The sequence below is a fragment of the Saccostrea cucullata genome, unplaced genomic scaffold (assembly GCF_032062105.1).
Source record: "Saccostrea cucullata isolate Sc308-1 unplaced genomic scaffold, CSIRO_AGI_Scuc_v1 ctg1130, whole genome shotgun sequence".
NCBI classification, from domain to species: Eukaryota; Metazoa; Mollusca; class Bivalvia; order Ostreida; family Ostreidae; genus Saccostrea; species Saccostrea cuccullata.
The window spans coordinates 453,398-474,070 of NW_026937409.1; the positions used below are offsets into that span (position 1 = coordinate 453,398).

The 20,673-nt window shown below is 35.3% G+C and overlaps 1 protein-coding gene across 10 annotated transcripts in view; it reads left to right on the forward strand.

Annotated features, from left to right (window-relative positions):
- LOC134248159 (RNA-binding motif, single-stranded-interacting protein 1-like) overlaps positions 1-20,673 on the forward strand; it is an 82,622-nt gene that overhangs the window by 48,316 nt on the left and 13,633 nt on the right. For 9 of the 10 annotated variants that reach the window (XM_062730572.1, XM_062730573.1, XM_062730578.1 and 6 more), the window contains 6 exons: positions 1,973-2,124; positions 9,297-9,355; positions 10,949-11,040; positions 15,180-15,399; positions 19,335-19,414; positions 20,307-20,375. In XM_062730572.1, coding sequence (XP_062586556.1) covers positions 1,973-2,124; positions 9,297-9,355; positions 10,949-11,040; positions 15,180-15,399; positions 19,335-19,414; positions 20,307-20,375 — 672 coding nt within the window. The remainder of the gene's footprint in view (positions 1-1,972; positions 2,125-9,296; positions 9,356-10,948; positions 11,041-15,179; positions 15,400-19,334; positions 19,415-20,306; positions 20,376-20,673) is intronic. The other variant, XM_062730574.1, reaches the window with a different exon arrangement.

The window sequence follows — 20,673 nt, forward strand, 5'->3', positions numbered from 1 at the left end:
ATCAAATATTTACGCCGAGGTGAAGCATAACAGAGTATATTACCCCAGAGATTGTGGTGACATTCCAATCTCGGTTTTTAAAACGTTTTTCCCCCCCCCCCCGGAGGCCCGATTAAATACTGTTCGGTGTATAATTCTGGACTTATAGAAGAAACACACTTGCTCTGTCATTGATCATGTGAGAGTCTATAAACATTTTTTGCTCGTTTTTAACCACGGCCTTTTAAGGCCCATGCAGATCTTGTGTAATTGTGTGTTGGACCATATGATCTCTTCGTTGCATGATATTCTAGTGGGCTCTGCTTAAAAGCGTATATTATGTGTCTTTTTTGAATAAAATTACCATATCTGGTAGTGTTCTCATCCGAAAATCGTTTATTTTATGCTTATTTGGCTATGCAGCTCTGCTTTATACCCAAATTCTGAATCAGTTCTCTATAGACTGTTGCATCTGTTTTTTCTTTGATACTGAGAGGTATGTGCAGTTTTACTCATTAAGGGCAATTTTTGTAATAACATGGGGGTAATTTTGTTAATTGATTATTTCTAGTAATTAGAAAAAAAGCTAAATGCATTCATGTCTTGAGAGATAAACATTCTCTGGAACAGATGGGCAATTGTTTATGTTTAAGGCTGCCAAGCTTGTGTCATTTCATGAAATCAATCTGCCAAAACATAATTGTATCCATCTTATGCTCTGATGCCATCAAGATGAAGGGAAAAAATGTCCATTTGACATTTTTCTGAGGTTTTAATTGACTACATAATAATTTTTGGGTGGTGTTTTCAAGGGGAGGGGATGGGGGTGGGGTTATTATGTTGGTAGTGACAGTGTGTCTGGCTTAAATGGAGGCTACTGTGTTTAGAAAGTCAACTAATCTCATATAGAACCTATTTACAATGACTCATGTCCACCACAATGGCAGATTGTACTTAATGCATAGGTTGTGTTGACATCAGCTGGTACATTTATAATGGTCAGTCTGATTTATATTCCAGATTACAATCTGACCTTGGGGCCAATCTCTCTCTCTCTCTATCTCTTAGCTCTCTATCTCTTTCTGTGCTCTACTCTCTGAGACAATCACTCTCCCCCCTCTCTCTCTGCTCTCCCTCTCTTTCTCTGTTTTCCCTTTCTTTCTGTTTAACACCACTCTCTTGGCCCTCTCTCTCTCCCCCTCTCTCTCTATCTCCCTCTCCCTTTCTCTCTCTCAGTGATGTCTTTCCTTCTCCTTCTCTCTTTAATAATCTGATTGAGAATGGATTAAAAGAATTCAAGTAGTTTAAAAACTATAAATGCTGGTAGTGTTTTCCCCATCATCATCATCTTCTAGCAATGACTCAGAGGGCCAGAGCAGATATTTGATTATGAAGAGGCCCTATTCTCCTGTGTATTGGTTGTCATTTAGCAAGTGATGTTTTAGCAGAACAAGCCAATATGTTGAATGGCGTTTTTATGACTAAATCCATAAGATTCAAACTGTTACATCTCTTGAGGTGAAATCAATATTTAGTGTGTTAATTTGTAACAAGCATTTTGCTTTATTTGTCTATTTCTGTGCTGTTGTCTGTTGCATTGTCTCTGTTGCAAAGTGCAATGCAAAAATGTGCTACTGGTGCAAAGCAATATTGTGCTGCTTTTGAGTCAAGAGAGTCAGATATCATATTTTCTTTTCTCATATGTTTCTTCACACTAAAGACAGGATTTTAAAGTTCTAAAAGGTGCATATCTATTGAAAGATTTTTTTGAAAGACCTGCCATATTCCTTCTTCACCCAACCATGTAAAGACAAGTTATGGATAAAATCCCCTCAAAATACCATCTTAGGATGATACACCAATATACACCATGTAAATAACTATGCCATTTATATCCCAGATTCTACGACTTTGTCAGAATTTATGTGAATGTTTTTTATTGTAATACTCTATCTAGCAGTTTAACTAATCAGATTCTTTGTGATTTTTGCAGACCTATACACCACGCAGCATGCCTGCGGCCAGCCCTAACACAACCAGTAGCCAGTCCAGTAACTCTGGGGAACAACTTAGTCAGACCAACCTATATATACGAGGCCTCAACCCTAACACAACCGACAAAGACTTAGTTAATCTCTGCCAACCGTAAGTATACATGCAGCAGCCATCTAAATGTTATACTATCACTCAAAAACAACCGAAAAAAGACTGGGTTAATCTCTGCCAACCATTAGTAAACATGCAGCAGCTATCTAAATGTTAGACATACTGCATATACTATCACTCAAAAACAACCGAAAAAAGACTGAGTTAATCTCTGGCAACTGTTAGTAAACATGCAGCAGCCATCTAAATGTTAGACATACTGCATATACTAGTAACTCAAAAACACCTACAAAGATCTGGTTAATCTTTAAGCAGATTTAAATCCAATACAACTGAAAGAGACTTGTCTAAATGGAGGGTATACTCAGTCTGCAGGTATTGTCACTCGAACACAACCGACAGATACCTGATTAATCTTTACAGCCATATAATTAGGCACCTGTTACTACACCTGTAAGACTTATGTAAATATGAGACGGACAAATATAAATTGTACTCTTACACAACTGACAAAGACAATTAACAGTTGCCAACCATAGGAAGTATCTGTTCCTGGATCATGTAAAACTGCCAGAGACAGTTACTTAACTTAGTTTCAATTCAACCTATACAGACTTGCTTAACTAAGTGTATAGATTCAAACTTAACTGCCAAAGACTTGCTTATCTAAGTATAGGCTCAAACTCAAACTATGTTTATAGGCTCAAATGCAAACTCCTCAACACAAGTTTGGTTAAATGGTTCAGTTGTAGGCTCAAGCTCAAACTCAACTCACAAAAACTTGCTTGGTGCTCAACTGAGTGCAGACCCAATCAAACACAACCTTCAAAGACTTGTTCTCCATCAGGCCTAAAGTCAAAAACTATGACGATAGTGAATACTCATCCCTTAAAATACCAAAAGACTCAGTTAACTTCAGATCAAAGACTTTAAATTAACATTTCTGAGAATGAAAAATTGTGCCCATAATTCAAATTTACCAAATGAACGAAGAATTTTTATCCAGAAAGGGACTTATCTCTTGGCATAACAGACTTATAAGTCTGATGAGTGAATATTTGGTGAGAATTCTTCAAAACTAGAGAAAGTCTACAAAACTCTGCAAAACCACAATAAAACTTCATAAAACTGTAAATTCTGGAAGACTATCTGTTGCCACCAAGAAATAAAATCTTGGAACAACTGTCCAGTTATCTTGGGAACTGTAGAATTTGAAACTTTTAAATTCATCATAACTGACAATTATCCAGCTATTTTTAACATGGCCTGAAATCTCTCAAAGACCTAGTTAGCTTTACAGCCTATCTCTTGCACAACTTATATATAAAACACACAACTGACAAAGAGATAGAAAAAACAGAGGTTTTCAATCTTTCCCCAGTTTTTGGGTTTCTAAACGTGACTCATTTGTCAAGGCGGTCTGGGAAGACGTCCGCTGTACCATTTCCAGTGTGAGAAGCCAGAAAAATGCCATTGCGATCTTTTTAATTTCACCGTTTTTCTGAAGTCTGGATGATTCATACGGATGTTTGGTATTAAGAGATTCTTGAGGAAAACAGATTCTATGGGACTTTATTTTTGGCGAAAGATAGATTTTTGTGCAATGAGAGTCTTCAAAACAAATAAATGTTGTCATTTTATTTCTTTATCATGACACTTAGTATAAAATATGTGATCATGGTTACCATGGAAATCAAGGTCACAAACAAGCTTTAACATGGAAGATGTTATCTGAAAATTGATGCAATTACACTGAATTTATCAAATGAGTCACAGAATTATTTTGGGATGAAGAGATCCAAGAAAGTTTGGAGAATGATGTAAAAATATAAATAACTCCCAAGACGTTTTATAAAAGGAGGTGAAAAAGATCTAAACACATCCCCACTCCAGTGGCAAACTTTTAAATCAGCCCAAGATATTCGTCATGCTGATTTAATAAACGGGGAGGAAAAGCACACTACACATCATAAGTGCTACAGTTTCTGTTCCACTATACACACAATTATTCCGAACAAGTGGTACAGAAATGTTTTTGTAAAGTTTGGAAACGTTATACCAGATGAAAGTTTCATGAATCATGGGCTACTTATGTGAAGTATGAATTATGTATTACAAACTGTAGAGTCGTGCATGAGTATCAAATCTGATCCGAAATATTAAGTTTTATAATTTCATACATTGAGTATGAATTATAAATGACAAAGTTCACAACACGTATTAGCATGCAATAAAAAAAGCATTGATCGGTTTGCTGTTCCATCAATATGGATGCGGACCCACTCCAAGTTAATTGTCATTTAATCATTAAAATTGGCACCCAGACCACACGATAATCTTTCCTACTCAACAGTTTGTCTCTTCAATTACGATTTTAAAGCTTTAAATTACTAGAAGCTGCAATTGTGCATAATGAAGAGTTTTGATGAAACGCTAAGTACAGTTTTGAACGACATAATATGTAAAACATAAAAGAGAGAAACATTTTTAATTAAAGGCTATCTTCTTCAGTTTGGGCATTTACTCTTAGCACATGCTTCAAAAATCTAGAAAGCAAAGCTATAAAAGTCGATGACATTGAACTGTTTGCATGATCAGTTCATGAAGGGCTTTTAATAATGACATATCTATATGTGTTGTCTCTGGTTTTTATGGAATTACCATGGCAACTGAAATGAAGCAAAAGACTTGAGGATTTGGTCATCAGAAAACCATAAAAAAAATCAGAAAGAATGCTGTAGGAGGCCTGCTGGTACAGAGCAAAAAAAAAAAAATTGATACCAGCCTACCATGCTAATGATTTTCTATGCAATTTGCAATGAAAACTGTTATCAGAGTGTTGCATCGAAACAGAGAAAACCCATCAAGCCCCATTTTTTTTGTCATGCATCTTTTGTTATGTAAATGATATTGGCTAACTTTTTTGTAACAGACTTGGCTTAAGAGAGAGGAAAAGAATACTGGATAGAGGGCTTTGATAAGGGGTTCCCATGTCTTATTGATGATTCAGGAACCTGTTACACCACTTCCGAAGAGATTGCCAATTAATAAGACTACCGGGGCAGACATGTTTTGTTTAGACTAGATACTAATTCGTGCAAGTCTAAATATTTCTTCAGGAATGTCAGATTTCTTATTTGCCCAGCAAAATGATCTTGATTTATGTGAAACAGAGCTGATTAGGCATGTGTACAGGCTTGAGTTTAACCTGCAAAACATGGGAGCTGCTCATGGATACAAGATTCTCTTGCCAGATAGAGTTGAGATTTACTAGAGTGACACAGGGTCAAGGTCGCATTTTTTGTGAGTGGGTTAGGGTCAAGGTCATTGAAAGATCATACTGTCAGTCATCATCAATGGTGAAAAGATTCTGAAGTTTTAGTGTATATTCAGCATCATAAGACACTTGTTTTCTTGATGTTATTAATTAAGAAGTGAGCCATTTTATGGAGAAATGTTGAACTTCATGCGGAGAGATGTTTTTTTGACTTGATCCTTTCAGTACATTATATACATACAGAAATAATAAATTCACAGCAGCTACAAATTCAGATCACCCAAGTTCATCAGCAATATTTCATTAAAAGCCAGCCACAGATAATGTTGTTGCCTTCCAGAGTTGGTGGTATTATAGTTTCTACAGATCTCTTGGCCTCACGTACACTAAGCTTTTGCAGATGAAGGTCAACTGCTAGAAAACTTTCTCACATTGAGTTTCACAAAGAGCTACTTTCACATAAGATTATGTAATTCAAGTTTTTTGGAGGGAGAGAGAAAAAATATGATGTAGGATACACATTTGACATGTGTTTCTTATCACGGGGTAGCAGATTATGTGCATTTGTCAAATGTTTGTTTTAAAAGTTTGGATGTCATTTTCTCAGAGCTGGTAGGAGAATTGCAGAGTGTTCAGGCATCATTGCTAGAAATCTGGAGTTTTTTTTTTCTGGAGTCTTCATGTCTACATAAGTTGCTGCAAATCATGTAGTGGCAATAGTATTGATGTTTAGTCTGCAATGACAAGCTCTTTGAACGATGCAGTAATAAGTAGACAATTAATGTGAATTATTTGCAGTGTGCTCTAGTCATTGCACCATTTTGTATAAAGCCCATTTTATGAACATGGTATTGAAAGTTAAGTGTTGGGATTTCCTGATCGTCTATAAGACCTGGGGGCCAGGGAATTTCCCCACCTATAATGACTTAATCCAGTGGTTATTTTGATATTCCACCTACAACCCCCTGTAGTGGATGAACATGATCAATTCCCAATCTACTTTTTTTAATGCACCTTAATTGCTATTTCAATTCTTACATACAACCCTGAGGTCTTGTGTTGCTTTAAAAAAAAACTTTTACTGAGAGTTTTTACAGGGCATGACCATTGCTCTACACAAACAATTGCTTGTATCATTCTAAAGTTTCAGCTCCAGAAGTTTGCCTTTGATGAAGTTCAAGGTCTCAATTAACCCTGCTTTCAATTTGTTCACATAGAAATAAAAAAACAAAAATCTCACTGCTTCAGAAGAAAGGAACAGAGGTCTGATGTTGGCAGCCGATTCCGTCTGGAGCCCCCTGCTCCGGGGTGAAGGTTGCCTGGGTTATCAGCTTGGCTTTCCCCCTCATCAAAGTGACTTGGTGGAAAATGAAGAAGGCATTAGTCAAGCTTAGTTAGCTGATTACACAGAGTAACTAGCCTTGTCCTTTCTGTTCAGCTGATATTAGCTGGCGGACCATGAGGCTAGAGAATTATATGAAGTGGGGGATTAGCTAATGATTATATTTTAATTCAGGGTTTTAATAGGAAGGACTTAATTATTAGGTCAATGATTCCATAAATACAGGAAGTGTTTTGTTGAGTCAGTAGGAAGGTACTAAGCATATTTAACTGTCATGTAAGCTTCATGTCCCATGGCATAATCTATGATAACAGATTGTTTTAAAGTTATTGATAAAACATTGTTTTATTTCTTGGAATTAATATATAAAATTGAGAAAACCTAGCTTGTTTCATTTCTTGGAATCAATATTTAAAAATAAATCACTTACCTGTTGTATTGAAACTATTTAAATTGAAGAATGAATGAATGTTTAGTATAGTTTACTTAGCTGACATGACCATTAAATTTTTAAACTACTAATTAAATCATAATTCCTGTGAGCAATAATTTGACTTCTCTGACCCTGTAGTTGATTGGTTGTGAAGGTCATACACTAGCTGAAAAAAAATGTTTATAACATTCCAGTTTATACTATGATAAGTGACCTTTACATTTATTATACTTTCAATAAACTGGAAAACGTGCTCAAGTTTTACGCCATTGTTACAAAAAAGTCTTTGGGAGAAAAATGGAAGTCCTTGAAATACCCCCCAATTGTTTATATGTGCTCTTAGAGGACATTCCAATGTCACAGTGGAGAAAGGGTGAAATATTCGGTGTTTGTCCTGGAGTGTCAGTAGTAATGCAGGTGTCAGATTCTTCGATCCAGTCACCATAAGTTATCTGCGGAAAATAAATGGACAAAGATATAGAACACGGAGGCACCACTAATTAACCAAATATATCATCTTGATACAAGAAGATTTTCATGAGGGAAGAAAGTTAATAAGGCAATTTAAATCTTGCATAATGGTGGTTACCAAGGGAGTGAAATGGCTCATGTCAGTCGTACAAGTCTTGACATTATCTCTTTTTCATTTCGCATTCTGGTATGCAGAGTTTTTTTTTTAATGCAATTCTGAAAAATCAAGGGGTCTGAGATTTGATAGAAGAGATTTTTCTAGCAGGAGAAAATTCAAATTAATGTCAAGCAGGTTCGGGTCTTTTTAGAAGTTATCTTGTGAATCTGTCAATCTGTAGGAGCTGTGATTTGCCTAGAGTTATGCAATCTGATCTCTCCTGCATAAAATTCATCAAGCACAGAGAGTGAAAAAAGATTGTGCGTAAATTAATGTTCGTGCAACACCATCCCAGACATAAGACCATGGGATGATATTTAGTAATATAAAACCCCAGTACTAATCTTAAACCTTATAACATGGAGGACAGGGTTATAATTAGCTTGTGAAGTCAGGTTTTCCCTGGTTTGGGGGGGTGACAAAAACTTAATTCCTGCCATTTTATGATTTATTTGCCAAGGACAGACTATTATGTAATGGCACGAAAAATATAAAAGCAAGTTGTTGTTGGGTCAGTGCAAGATTTTCTTTACATGATAACCAAGTTACATTAATGCAGTTGTAGATGATACACCATGAATCCAAGCATAGCCAGAACTAATTCTTGTCATCTCTGGGTTTTTGCTCTAAACAGACCATGCTGATGAATCTAGGTGATAATTTTGATAAGTTTTTTTGGGGGGGGAGCCCTTTATCTAGCAACAGGAGACCTGTTAGAAGCAAAGACAAGATACCTTCTTCTTTTTTCTCTCCTCCCACCTGATTGCTGTCTTCATCAGGGCTTTTCATTGCAGAGGAATGATCTTTGTTTATCAGTACAAAAAGAACATTTTAAAAACTCGACCAAGATAATATTATCTAAGATTTTTGTTACTTGTTCTCAAAATCTTGTCAATGAATCAATTGCCATTTTACAAAAAATGTACTTGTTGCCAATTTTGAAGGGTATTTTAAATTTTTTTTCTAAAAAGGTTTTAAAACTTGGTAAACCGACAAGAGTTATGTCTTTTTTGGTGAGGTTATTTATCTGTAATGACATTTCAAGTTCACTGAGAAGTATATCAGGTTTCATTTTCTCATAGCCCCTTGAATATAGCTCCTTATCTTGTTCAAGCACATTGTTTTTTTCCTTTTTTTTCTTGAAATACAATGAAAGTTCTGTGTGTACAAGACTAAACCTGTAGATATATGACATATGCCTTACATTAAATCAACCATTTGTATTTTACGATGACTTTTCACATTTTACAAGACCATAGAACACATATGTCACATTGTACACAATTCTTGATATTGGACACACTTATAATATTACCCGGTAGTTAAATCATGCTAGAATGCTAAAAAAAATATTCAATACCAATAATTTTTTTTCTGAAATAATGTACAAGCTAATCTTAAAGTGTAACATACCTGTTTATTATATCAAAATTAAATGAACATCAAATATGTCATGAAATCTGATTTTTTTTAAATACCATAATTATAACTTTGTGACAACTTTAATTAAAAAGAAATCTTTATTTTGTAGATATGGCAAAATTATTTCCACCAAAGCCATTATAGATCAACAAACCAACAAATGTAAAGGTGAGTTTACATGTATTAGCTACAGTGGAACCAATTTATCTGGGACAATAAGCTTTAGAATATAGATTAACAACAGGGTTATGAAATTGAGGCTTCGCTGTATTTTGAAAAAAATTGTACACAGGCAACTTTTTTAAAAGTGTCCCTAGCAATTTACTTTTGGTTTCTGATATAGAAAACTGTATTTGTTTTCAATGTTTGGAATTTTGAAAGGGATTGGTAAAATACTTTCATGCACCTGGCTTGAAAATCCAGGATAGGAATTTCTTTCCACGGAAATGTCTAGGTATAAAAAATTAATTTTCATTAGAAATGGTAAGCCTGAGAGAAAACAGAATCTGCTCTTCTTGACACCTCTAAGAGATATGAAATAGAGCTGACCTCATTTAACCCCATAATATATGAGGCACCTCGGTGGAATTTGGTTGGCCATGGAAAAAGATTGCATTCACCAAATTACCAATTATTGTAAAAAGCACCCATCAGAAATGCTATTATTATGCGTAGTTAGGAGTAAAAGCCGTGATTGGAGAACTGCGACACACTGTCTGTAGGCAGATTTTGATAACGATCGGAAACCAGAGATCAATATGGGACAATCAGATATAATTTCTTCCCGTAATGAAGCGTTTGGGTCTAACTGAAGTTTAATTTGCTTTTAAATTAGAAAATTTTATTTTGTTTAGATTAGATGGATGCACCGTCTTCTAAAAAGGTCTGGTTTTTGAACTTGGTTATATAATTATGGGGGATCATTTCGGTTAGATATGACAATGATTTGAAAGAAGATTTAAAAGCAAAAACTCTTGGAAAAACAACTTAATTTTCTGACAAGGATGGGAAATACTGCTATCTATGGACAAGCTAGGTCATTGTATTTTTGCCCCCATGTAAACATGAGACAATGATTTGAAAGAAAATTTAAAAGCAAAAAATCTTGGAAAAACAACTTAATTTTCTGACCAAGGATGGGAATTACTGCTATCTATGGACAAGCTAGCTCATTGTATTTTTGCCCCCCTGTAAACATGAGGTTCTTATAGGTGGAAAGATTCTAATTTTTTAAGCTGAATGATTTACAATCCAGAAGTTCAAGACCTCCTAGAAACTGAGAACTGTTGTGGAACATATGTAATGTGATTTAGAGCATTAAAACCCCCATATTATAAGGGAGCAGTACTTGTATCAGAGTCACTGATGTGTATTTAATTACTGTCCCCTAGGAGCTCCTATGGAGGATAATGAAATAATATGGTCCATAAAACACCAAAGTAGAGATGTGTATTTTGTTTTGTTGGTCCCAAGGGTTACTGATATGCATGTTCCGACAGAATCTCTCTATAGTGAATATATAAGTGCCATTTTCGTTGTTTCAGAATAAAAATGGTTTTGTGAAATGTATAAAAAATATAGTCTAGCCAGAATATGTACATGTATTATGTAAAATTGCATGTTTTAACATCAGGAGTGAACTATGGGGCCCTTCCAATTATATGATAAGGGGTATTGTTGGTGTTCTAAAATGTTTTCTTTATACTGTTCTGGCATGGTGGTGTTCTATATGTTTTCTTTATGTTGCTCTGTATTTTGTAGGATATGGATTTGTGGACTTTGAGTCACCCACAGCAGCAGAGGTTGCTGTCCAAGCCTTACAGTCACAGGGAATCCAGGCTCAGATGGCCAAAGTAAGTCATAGACAGAAGTGACCCCTCCCCCCCAGGCTTAACAGGGTGTTCCCCCCCCCCTCCTGTAAAAGACAGGAGTGACCCACTCCCATCCTACCCAAACAAAAACATAGTCGTAGGCTGAGAAGGGGTGATTTTCCCCCCGACACATACATAGGCTGTTGCTGTTCAAGCCTTACAGTCTCATGCAATCCCCCAGCAGAATTAAAGACTTGAGAAGGTTGACATTTCCCCAGCAGAATTATAGACTAGAGAGGCTTGACATTCCCCCAGCATAGTCAAAAGTAGCTAGGAGGGGGTTGATTTTCCCCCAGCACAGTCATAATCCTAGGGTAGTCCGTAGTTCCTCTACCCCTTTCACCCCACCCCACCCCTTCCCCAGCACATAGGTTGATTCTTACCAGCACAGTTATTATTAGGCTGCATGCACTGGCCAGGGGTGATTTTCATACAGAACCTTTATTAAATCTTTAATACTAAAATATCTCTTGTAAACACTAACCCCCAAGTGAAGTGGACATTCCAGCTCTATGTCTTAACATGTCAAAAAATCACATCGGTGACTAAGATGGAACCTTGATTTAGCTTTTGCACCACATTGTCATAGCCTGATACTAGCACCTTCCACCATTTAATATATCCATCCATTGTGTGCAGAAGGTGAATGGGGCTGAAGCAGAAAAATGCACTCACCACTCAATATGCAAATCCCAATTATGCAGCTTTTGTCAGTCATTGAATAGTGTCATAAATAATACAAGTGTGATACTAAGATAAGGGAACATAGCAGAATAAGTGACTGTTTACCCTTTCACATCTTTCCATAGGAGACAGTACACAAACAATGAGTACTTGATGACGCCTCTGATATCGTTGTCGTATTTGTTCACGATACTTTGTACTGATAAAAAATTATGGGAAAAATTGGTACTATTAGCTTTATGATTTCCGTGATGAATTGGTCTATGTCTTGTTTTTACATGTTATTTTTTGTAGTACATTTTCCCAGTTGGTTTATAAAATTTTTATATTACTGTAATATTTTTTTTTACATAACACAAGACTAGGCAGTTCAATGGCAGCCAATATACATTGATCATTTTTTTAGGGAGATAAGTCCCCTCACATCCAAAACCAATTCTCTGAAACATTGATAAGACCTTGCAGAAAACAGAAAGAGAAACCCCCCTTTTTTTTATCAGCAGCCATAAAGAAACAAGTCATTAGTCATTTAGGACCCTCCATCCTTAAGATGCTGAGACAAAATTACAGCAATTAGTTGCACAATGTATGATTGGCAAGATTGTTTTTCAGCAATCCCATACAATGAGATGAAAAGCGGCTCCTATCATTCTGTAATATCAGCTGCCTTGGGATTCAGGTCTTGTTGATATTGAGTAGCGGGATTGGGATGTTTTCAGTTGATGATGCCATTAGAATCAGGAACATGAGCTGAAAACAATTTTCTATCTGGGGGTTGTAAAAAAAATATATCATAGTCCATTTATCTAATGGAAGTAGCTTTAATCTGCAATGGGCATAGGAAACATATCTGTACAGAAGCGATTAGGGTGCCCTTGTTTGGAGTATATTAAAAAAAAAATTACTAAAGCTTTTTTTTAATGCAAAAATGAATTAAAATCTAAAAGAACAATTTCATTTCTGTATGAAAACAAAATTAAAAGATTTATTTTGAAGTCTATTAATTGCTCGGAATCAAGAATTTTTTTTTTTTTTTTTGTTAGTACAGTGGAGATCAGACTAAAATGATTTTAAAATCTAAAAGAACAGCTTCATTTCTATATGGAGAAAAAAAAGAATTATTTTTGAAGTCTATTGATATTGCTCAGAATCGAAAGTTTTTTTTTTTTTTCTGGGTAGCTCATTTCTTCATAGAAAACCAAAAAAGCTAGATTTATTTTGAAGTCTATTAATTGCTCAGATTCTTGAGTTTTATTTATTTTATTTTTCCTGGGTAGTACGGCAGAGATCAGACTGGGCAATTATTCTCAGAAGTAACTGATGAAGGGTGTGCATGGAAAGGCTCATTTGTTTTGGGATTATCTCCATTTATCTGTGTATTGATTGTCATTGCCCCCGTTTCTATCTGTTACTATATGCCTGAATACCATGACAGCAAACGATTTGTCAAAGCCAAGCATTCCCAGAGTCATGCAATCTACAGATTTACACAACTTATCTCCAAATTGTCTGCAGCATGGCAGGCACAAATCACTCGGGATTTTTGATTTAGTGAGATTTTTTTCAATTTTTTTTTTAAAACCTGAAAATTTAGGGCAGATATTACTTGAAATTTGTGATTTATCATATATATTTCCATAAGAAACATGTGTATTTCTCAAAATTGCAAAACGGATGGAAACAGCTTGACTTAATTATAAATCTCATCTTTTTAATTCTCTCAGTTGCAAAAACCAGATGCATTTTTTTTTTTGACACAACTGAAAAATCTGCCATAGAATTATCAATGAAAATAAAATGTTCAATTTATTGACAATTTTTTCTGAATTAACCGCTTATTCTGACCCTCTGTTCTCCCTGTTTATATTGCCATAGCAACAAATGGATTCCAATTTTTCTGATGAATCACACTTAAATAGAACAATTCATCACACTCATGTGACATTTTCCAGTAAAAATGCCAGACCCAACCAAAGGGACAATTTATTTCTGAGTTTGTTGCACTGGACATCAGGAATGCCAAGACTATATATATAGAGTGTTTTTGCAGATGTGAAAAAATCCACAAATTCTTTCTTTTTAATGTTTGGATTTCACATTGAAACAATATGATTCAGATTCTTTCATTAATTAAGGGAAAATTCAAATTGAAATGGAAAAATAAAATTGATGATTTAGCAAATTTTGTCTGCATGTGTTCGGTAGCTTCAAAATGTGGATGAAGTGACGTGTAATAGTAAATATGTGTTTAGCCATACATTACCTTTGACAGATACCTGAATGTTCGAGCCCACACATGAATGAACACCACATATTTATGAGCTTTGTGTATACATGGTGTCAAACTAACATTAGAAATTCCTAGTTTCTTGTCATCTGTTTACACTGCAAAAAGAGGGAGGGGCATTTTTACACTACAAAAAAAAATATCGCTCTTGTGTCAATTAATAGAAGAGGTTCAAAGCCCTTTATTTGAAAAATCAATCATTTTGTAGCCAACAGAATGCATATATAATGATCTTTTATCAATTTAGTGGTCGATTCAGAAAAATGCTAGGTGTATTTGAGCTGTCATAATGCCTTTTAAGGACAGTAAAGATAATTTGAGTAATAAAAAGTGTTGAATGCAATTCAAGTATGACTTTTAGTAATTTTCAAGTATTTACAGTCAAATTGTTTTAGACTAATTTCTGTTTTATTAAAGCTAGTATTTTTTCCGCATGTGTACATGGGCCAAGAGATATTGACCTAGGGGTCAACGATTTTCTTGCTTCTTTACGGTGAACATTGACCTGAAATTTCTTACCGCATCATCGTGTGAAATAAACGAGGCGGTTGAGGGTAGAATCTTGCACAAGCATCTCATGAATAAAATTAGCATTTTTGTTGGTTGATTTCATGCTCCAGGGTATGCTTTTAAAAGCTTCTTGTGATCACTTGGTTAATTCGGGACAGATAAATATTCTACCATCTCTGTTGGTTCTTCAGTCATGTTTAGGCAGGGGAAGGGGGGGGGATAGCCAGCATAGACACATTTGTACAAAACTCTCCTGAGCCTCTTGGTATGATGTAGCAATTTGGAGAAGAGGGGAAAAAAAATAATACATAGAAAGAAAACATTATACATTGGATGGAAAAGATTTTAAACATTATATATTGCTGAGAACCTTTATGTATACAGCTAGCTCACAACAAACAGATAATTTAGGTATTAAAGTATTGAGAGGTATAGATGGATGAAAAACACACCATAAAGTTCATTGGCACACACAGACTTAAGTGATGTAGGGGTCCTGGGTTCAATTCCTGCTCCAGCCAAACATTTTCTCCTTTGAAATCAATGTATATGCCTACATGTGTGTTTATATAAAATAATTTTTTTGGTACACAAGTCATTCTTTATGTAGAGAAATAACTTTACTTTTTTCTCTTTTCAGCAACAAGAGCAGGACCCTACTAATCTATATATCGCCAACCTTCCAATATACTTTGCCGAGACCAATCTAGAGAATATGTTCAAGGACTACGGTACCGTGATATCCACAAGAATTTTACGGAAGCCCGACGGAATCAGTCGAGGGGTCGGGTTTAGCCGAATGGAATCCAAAGAAAAATGCGAGAGGATCATTGATCAATTCAACGGAAAAATCCTTCCAGGTACAAACAAAATCTGGGTTTTGTGAAACCAAAGAAAATTTAATTTATTGCTTGAATATTAAAATTTTGAAAAATTAGGGCCTTTCGTAGACATTAACCATGATGAAAATCCCCTTAAGTCCTGGTTTATTTATCACATAAAATGGATGAAATACATGTAGCTGATTATTTTTTATAAGTTTCGCTTACTGTATAAAAAAAATTAAGTTGGATTCAGTACATGTATTTTCTGAAAAGAAATGATTGTGTGATTAAGAAATATTTCCCAATTTAAGATTTAAAGCACTTTGGTTGCAGATATTTGATAAAATATCAAAAATACAATTTAGTTCAAATTTTATAAACCTTTTAAAAAAAATCTGGCATGAACAAATCCAGCTAATATATACACTCCCTGAATAAAGATTGCATTTGGCATTATTGACAGATTGTGGGGTTATACCATATCTGATAAAAAATGGGTTTAATTGAAATTTGATAGTACTAAGTGCAACAGCCTTATACAAGTTTTTAAGTCCTAGATTGAATGTGGTCTTTTCATACAGAGACCTTGTTGAGAGGAAAATGCAGGGAAATGTCATTTGAAGGGAGAAAATCTTTTGTTGCACTTGGTTTGCTTAGGAACGAGAAAGTCAATATTTGAGCCCTATAACGGTATTAAATGAAGTGAATTGACTGACACAGGTTTCAGTGTGTCAAATCATTTTGAACACCGTGTTATTTGCAAGTAATTACAAACTCAGCATGACTGATTGTGCTCCTTATGTGTAAGCACTCTCTCTCTCTCTTGTGTCAATTTGCTGCATTATCTTTGTAAGAGAAAAGGTCTTTTGTATTTGGAAGAAAAATTCCTATGCGATTTTTCAAAAGGAAAATTTGGTTAATTAGATTTTAATAAAAGACAACGTCAAAGTAAAACAATGTCATTCATAGGCGTTGAATGCCATGACTTGGTTTTCTTATGCAATGCGTATACCATGAAGACTCATACCATGAAGACTCTCGTATTTTGTTGAACTTAGGCGCTATATTACAGAGTCACTGAGACATTCACTAGCCTTACTTTGTTAGGGTGTCTAAAATATAATGGCAGGTGGATTTTGTTGTAGATCAAGTCAAAGAGTTTGTTTTTCTGCTAGGATGACCGCTTTCCGCTATCGGGCATTCACTGTCGTTTTATGTTTTTGACCTACAATTTAGTAGGCCTTCGGATAGTGACGGTACAAGGGTCATATTTTGACTGACAGTAATAGGTTTAACCTTTTTATTTGCTTGCATACCTTGTAGTTTCCTACTATATACCCCTCAGTGTATTTTGTGAGCTCAGAAAATAAAAAATTTCCAGGCCATCTTCAGACTTGCACTTTTTGACAAAAGATTTTTAAAAAGGGTGCAATGAACAATTAATATTAATACAAAGTTTTAGAGCACAGGTAGAAAGCATATTTGAGTTAAATGTGCTTGTCCCTGAAAATTCAAGTCAACATGCAAGAGAAATCCGTGAAAAAATGTTAGGATAAACAGCCATTTGCTTATTTGACATAAAAAAAAATTGCTTCTCAAGAAATAAGAAGAAAATACATGTATATATATTTTTAGGTCACCTGAGTGACTCAGGTGACCTATTGCTATCTGTTTTTGTCCGTCGTCGTCCGTCGTACGTCGTTCGTCGTACGTCGTTCGTCGTCAATCGGTCGTAAACTTTTGAACATTTTCAGCTTCTTCTCTGCAACCACTGAACCAATTTCAACCAAATTTGGCACAAAGCATCTATGGGTGAAGGGGAACAAAAATTGTGAATTTCATGATCCCTGCCCCCCTGGGGCCTGGGGGGTGGGGCCAAAACCACTAAAATTAATGCAATCTTCAAAAATCTTCTTCTTTACTCCTGGACATCAAGCAGTCAAACTGTTTGCATGATTGTAATCAGCATTGAGTCCTTTACCAAAATTGTGAAATTCATGGCCCTGGGGTCAGGGGTTCTTGTACTAGGGCGGGGCTAAATAAGTATATAGTGAAAATGCATTATTTCTTTGAAAATCTTCTTCTCTGCTCCTGGGTATTAAATAAACTAACTAAGTACATAGTTATGATGAGCAAGAGTGCCTCTACCAAAATTGTGAATTTTATGGCCCCAGGGTCAGGGGTTCTGGTGTCAGGGCGGGGCTCTATTGATTATATAGAGGAAATACATGAATTCTTTGAAAATCTTCTTCTTTACTCCTGGGTATTAAATAAACTAACTAAGTATATAGTTATGATGAGCAAGAGTGCCTCTACCAAAATTGTGAATTTTATGGCCCCAGGTCAGGGGTTCTGGTGTTAGGGCGGGGCTCTATTGATTATGTAGTGAAAATACATGAATTCTTTGAAAATCTTCTTCTCTGCTCCTAGATTTTATATAATTTAACTAAGTACATAGTTATGATGAGCAAGAGTGCCTCTACCAAAATTGTGAATTTTATGGCCCCAGGGTCAGGGGTTCTGGTTTTAGGGCGGGGCTCTATTGATTATATAGTGAAAATACATGAATTCTTTGAAAATCTTCTTCTCTGCTCCTAGGTTTTATATAAACTAACTAAGTACATAGTTATGATGAGCAAGAGTGCCACTACCAAAATTGTGAATTTTATGGCCCCAGGGTCAGGGGTTCTGGTGTCAGGGCGGGGCTCTATTGATTGTATAGAGGAAATACATGAATTCTTTGAAAATCTTCTTCTTTACTCCTGGGTATTAAATAAACTAACTAAGTATATAGTTATGATGAGCAAGAGTGCCTCTACCAAAATTGTGAAATTCATGGCCCCAGGGTCAGGGGTTCTGGTGTTAGGGCGGGGCTCTATTGATTATGTAGTGAAAATACATGAATTCTTTGAAAATCTTCTTCTCTGCTCCTAGATTTTATATAATTTAACTAAGTACATAGTTATGATGAGCAAGAGTGCCTCTACCAGAATTGTGAATTTTTTGGGCCCAGGGTCAGGGGTTCTGGTTTTAGGGCGGGGCTCTATTGATTATATAGTGAAAATACATGAATTCTTTGAAAATCTTCTTCTCTGCTCCTAGGTTTTATATAAACTAACTAAGTACATAGTTATGATGAGCAAGAGTGCCACTACCAAAATTGTGAATTTTATGGCCCCAGGGTCAGGGGTTCTGGTGTCAGGGTGGGGCTCTATTGATTATATAGAGGAAATACATGAATTCTTTGAAAATCTTCTTCTTTACTCCTGGGTATTAAATAAACTAACTAAGTACATAGTTATGATGAACAAGAGTGCCTCTGCCAAAATTGTGAATTTTATGGCCCCAGGGTCAGGGATTCTGGTGTTAGGGCGGGGCTGTATTGATTATACATGTATAGTGAAAAAACATTAAATCTTTGAATATTTTCATCTTTGCTCCTAGGTTTTAAGCAGATGAATTACCTATATAGTTATGAGCAATCCCTAATCTTCAAGAATTGTAAATTTCAAGGCCCCAGGGTCAGTTGTACCATAGTTGGGGGGGGGGGCTGTACTTATGTACTGAAAATGAATGAATTGTTTGAAATGTGCTCCTTGGTATTAATCAAATATTTTTGAAAAGCAAGTATGCCTTTCCAAAAATAGTGCAATGTGTGGATCTAGGCCTTAGAGTCAAGGGTTCATGTGTGGTAGTGGCACTACTGATTATTGCTGAATATTACTGATTAGTTGAAATGCATTTTTTGTTCCCCTACCCTGCCTATGGGTATAAAGTAACCAAACTAAGGAACTGCTAAGTGTATAGTTATGATGACCAGATTGTAAATGCTATAGCATCTGGCTTAAAACATGGATCAAATTCAGTCACTGGAAAGTTGTTGAATAATGCTCAGGTGACCTATAAGGCCCAGGGGCCTCTTGTTCTTTATAAATTCATAGCATCTTAATATTTCTTTCTTTATTCTAAAGGTTGCACAGAGCCGTTGTTGGTGAAGTTTGCTGATGGAGGAAACAAGAAGAAGACAGCCATCCCACAAATGAGGAATGAGGTAAGCCAGTTGCCATGGTGATGGTTGCCATGGGTGTTAGCTTTTGCCAGATTTCAAGTTTTATGGGACACCCAGCTAAAATAAAGACTAATTTTTTTAATTGAATTTATTTAACCCTTATAATACACCAGTAATGTTTCTTCCAGCATAATTTTTATTTCATATTAGAAATATATTGGTATATCTGGAAAAGTGATTTCATTTCGTATTTGCATTTATAGCTAGAAATAGTTCTCTCTTAGTTTTAAATTTGATAAAAAGTGTAATCTATTACTCATATTTATATTATCCATCAAGATATATATAAGATGAGAGATTTCATCTGCTTTTCGTAAAAAAAAAAAACAAAAGTCATTTGAATTAATGACTTAAAGAGGGGAAAAAAGAAGAAATATGATTTCCACTGAGCATATTAAAAACATGGCATGATCATAACAATTACAAGTGAATTGCAGTGCAATGCACAAAATTGTGGTCTTTATAGCTACATAGTCATAGTGAGATTATAAATAGCACATTTATGGAGCATTTTTCATCTTGTTGTGTAATTTAGACCCGAATCATACTATATGCATGGCAAAAGAAATAAATACTTTCAGCATGATAAAAATCTTAAAAGGTTTTGTCATAATTGACAGAAATATGATTCGTGACAATGTTAGTAATTATGCATGCATTGACCTAAAAATTTCACTGAGAGATATTAGCCAAATAAAATAAAGAGTAATGAAAATTAGATGCAGAAACTGAAGTCTTAAGGAAGTCAGTCCAGTAAACTGGTTCTCCTCCAGCAAAAAAAAAAAAAAACCAAGAGAACCAGTACAATTTCTATTTGTCTCTCTCTCTCCTGGCTTGACACTGACCTTTGTTTTTTCGGATTTTTTTCCTTTAGTTGGCCCAGAGTTTGGTTGGCCTTGACAAAAGCGGATCCCTACAGGCCTACTTCCAACAAATGGGAGATGTAATTAAACATTTTTCAATTTGCTCTTTCTCTTGCTCCCTATCAGTTTTTTGTACTTCTTTTTTTTTTTTTTGCTCCCCCTGCTCTCTTTGTTTATATGTGAATTCAGCTCATATTTGGCATGCTTTAGAACATCGTTTCATACATTTCTTTGTTAAAAGGGAGTAAACTCTTGAATTCTGAGGTTTTTGCTATTTTAGATAAGGTCCAGAAAAAAACATATACATTTGAAGGGCATTGCCTGTTTTTGTTTGAGCTGCATGCATGTGCATCTGTTGGTGGCATGGGTTTTAGCATT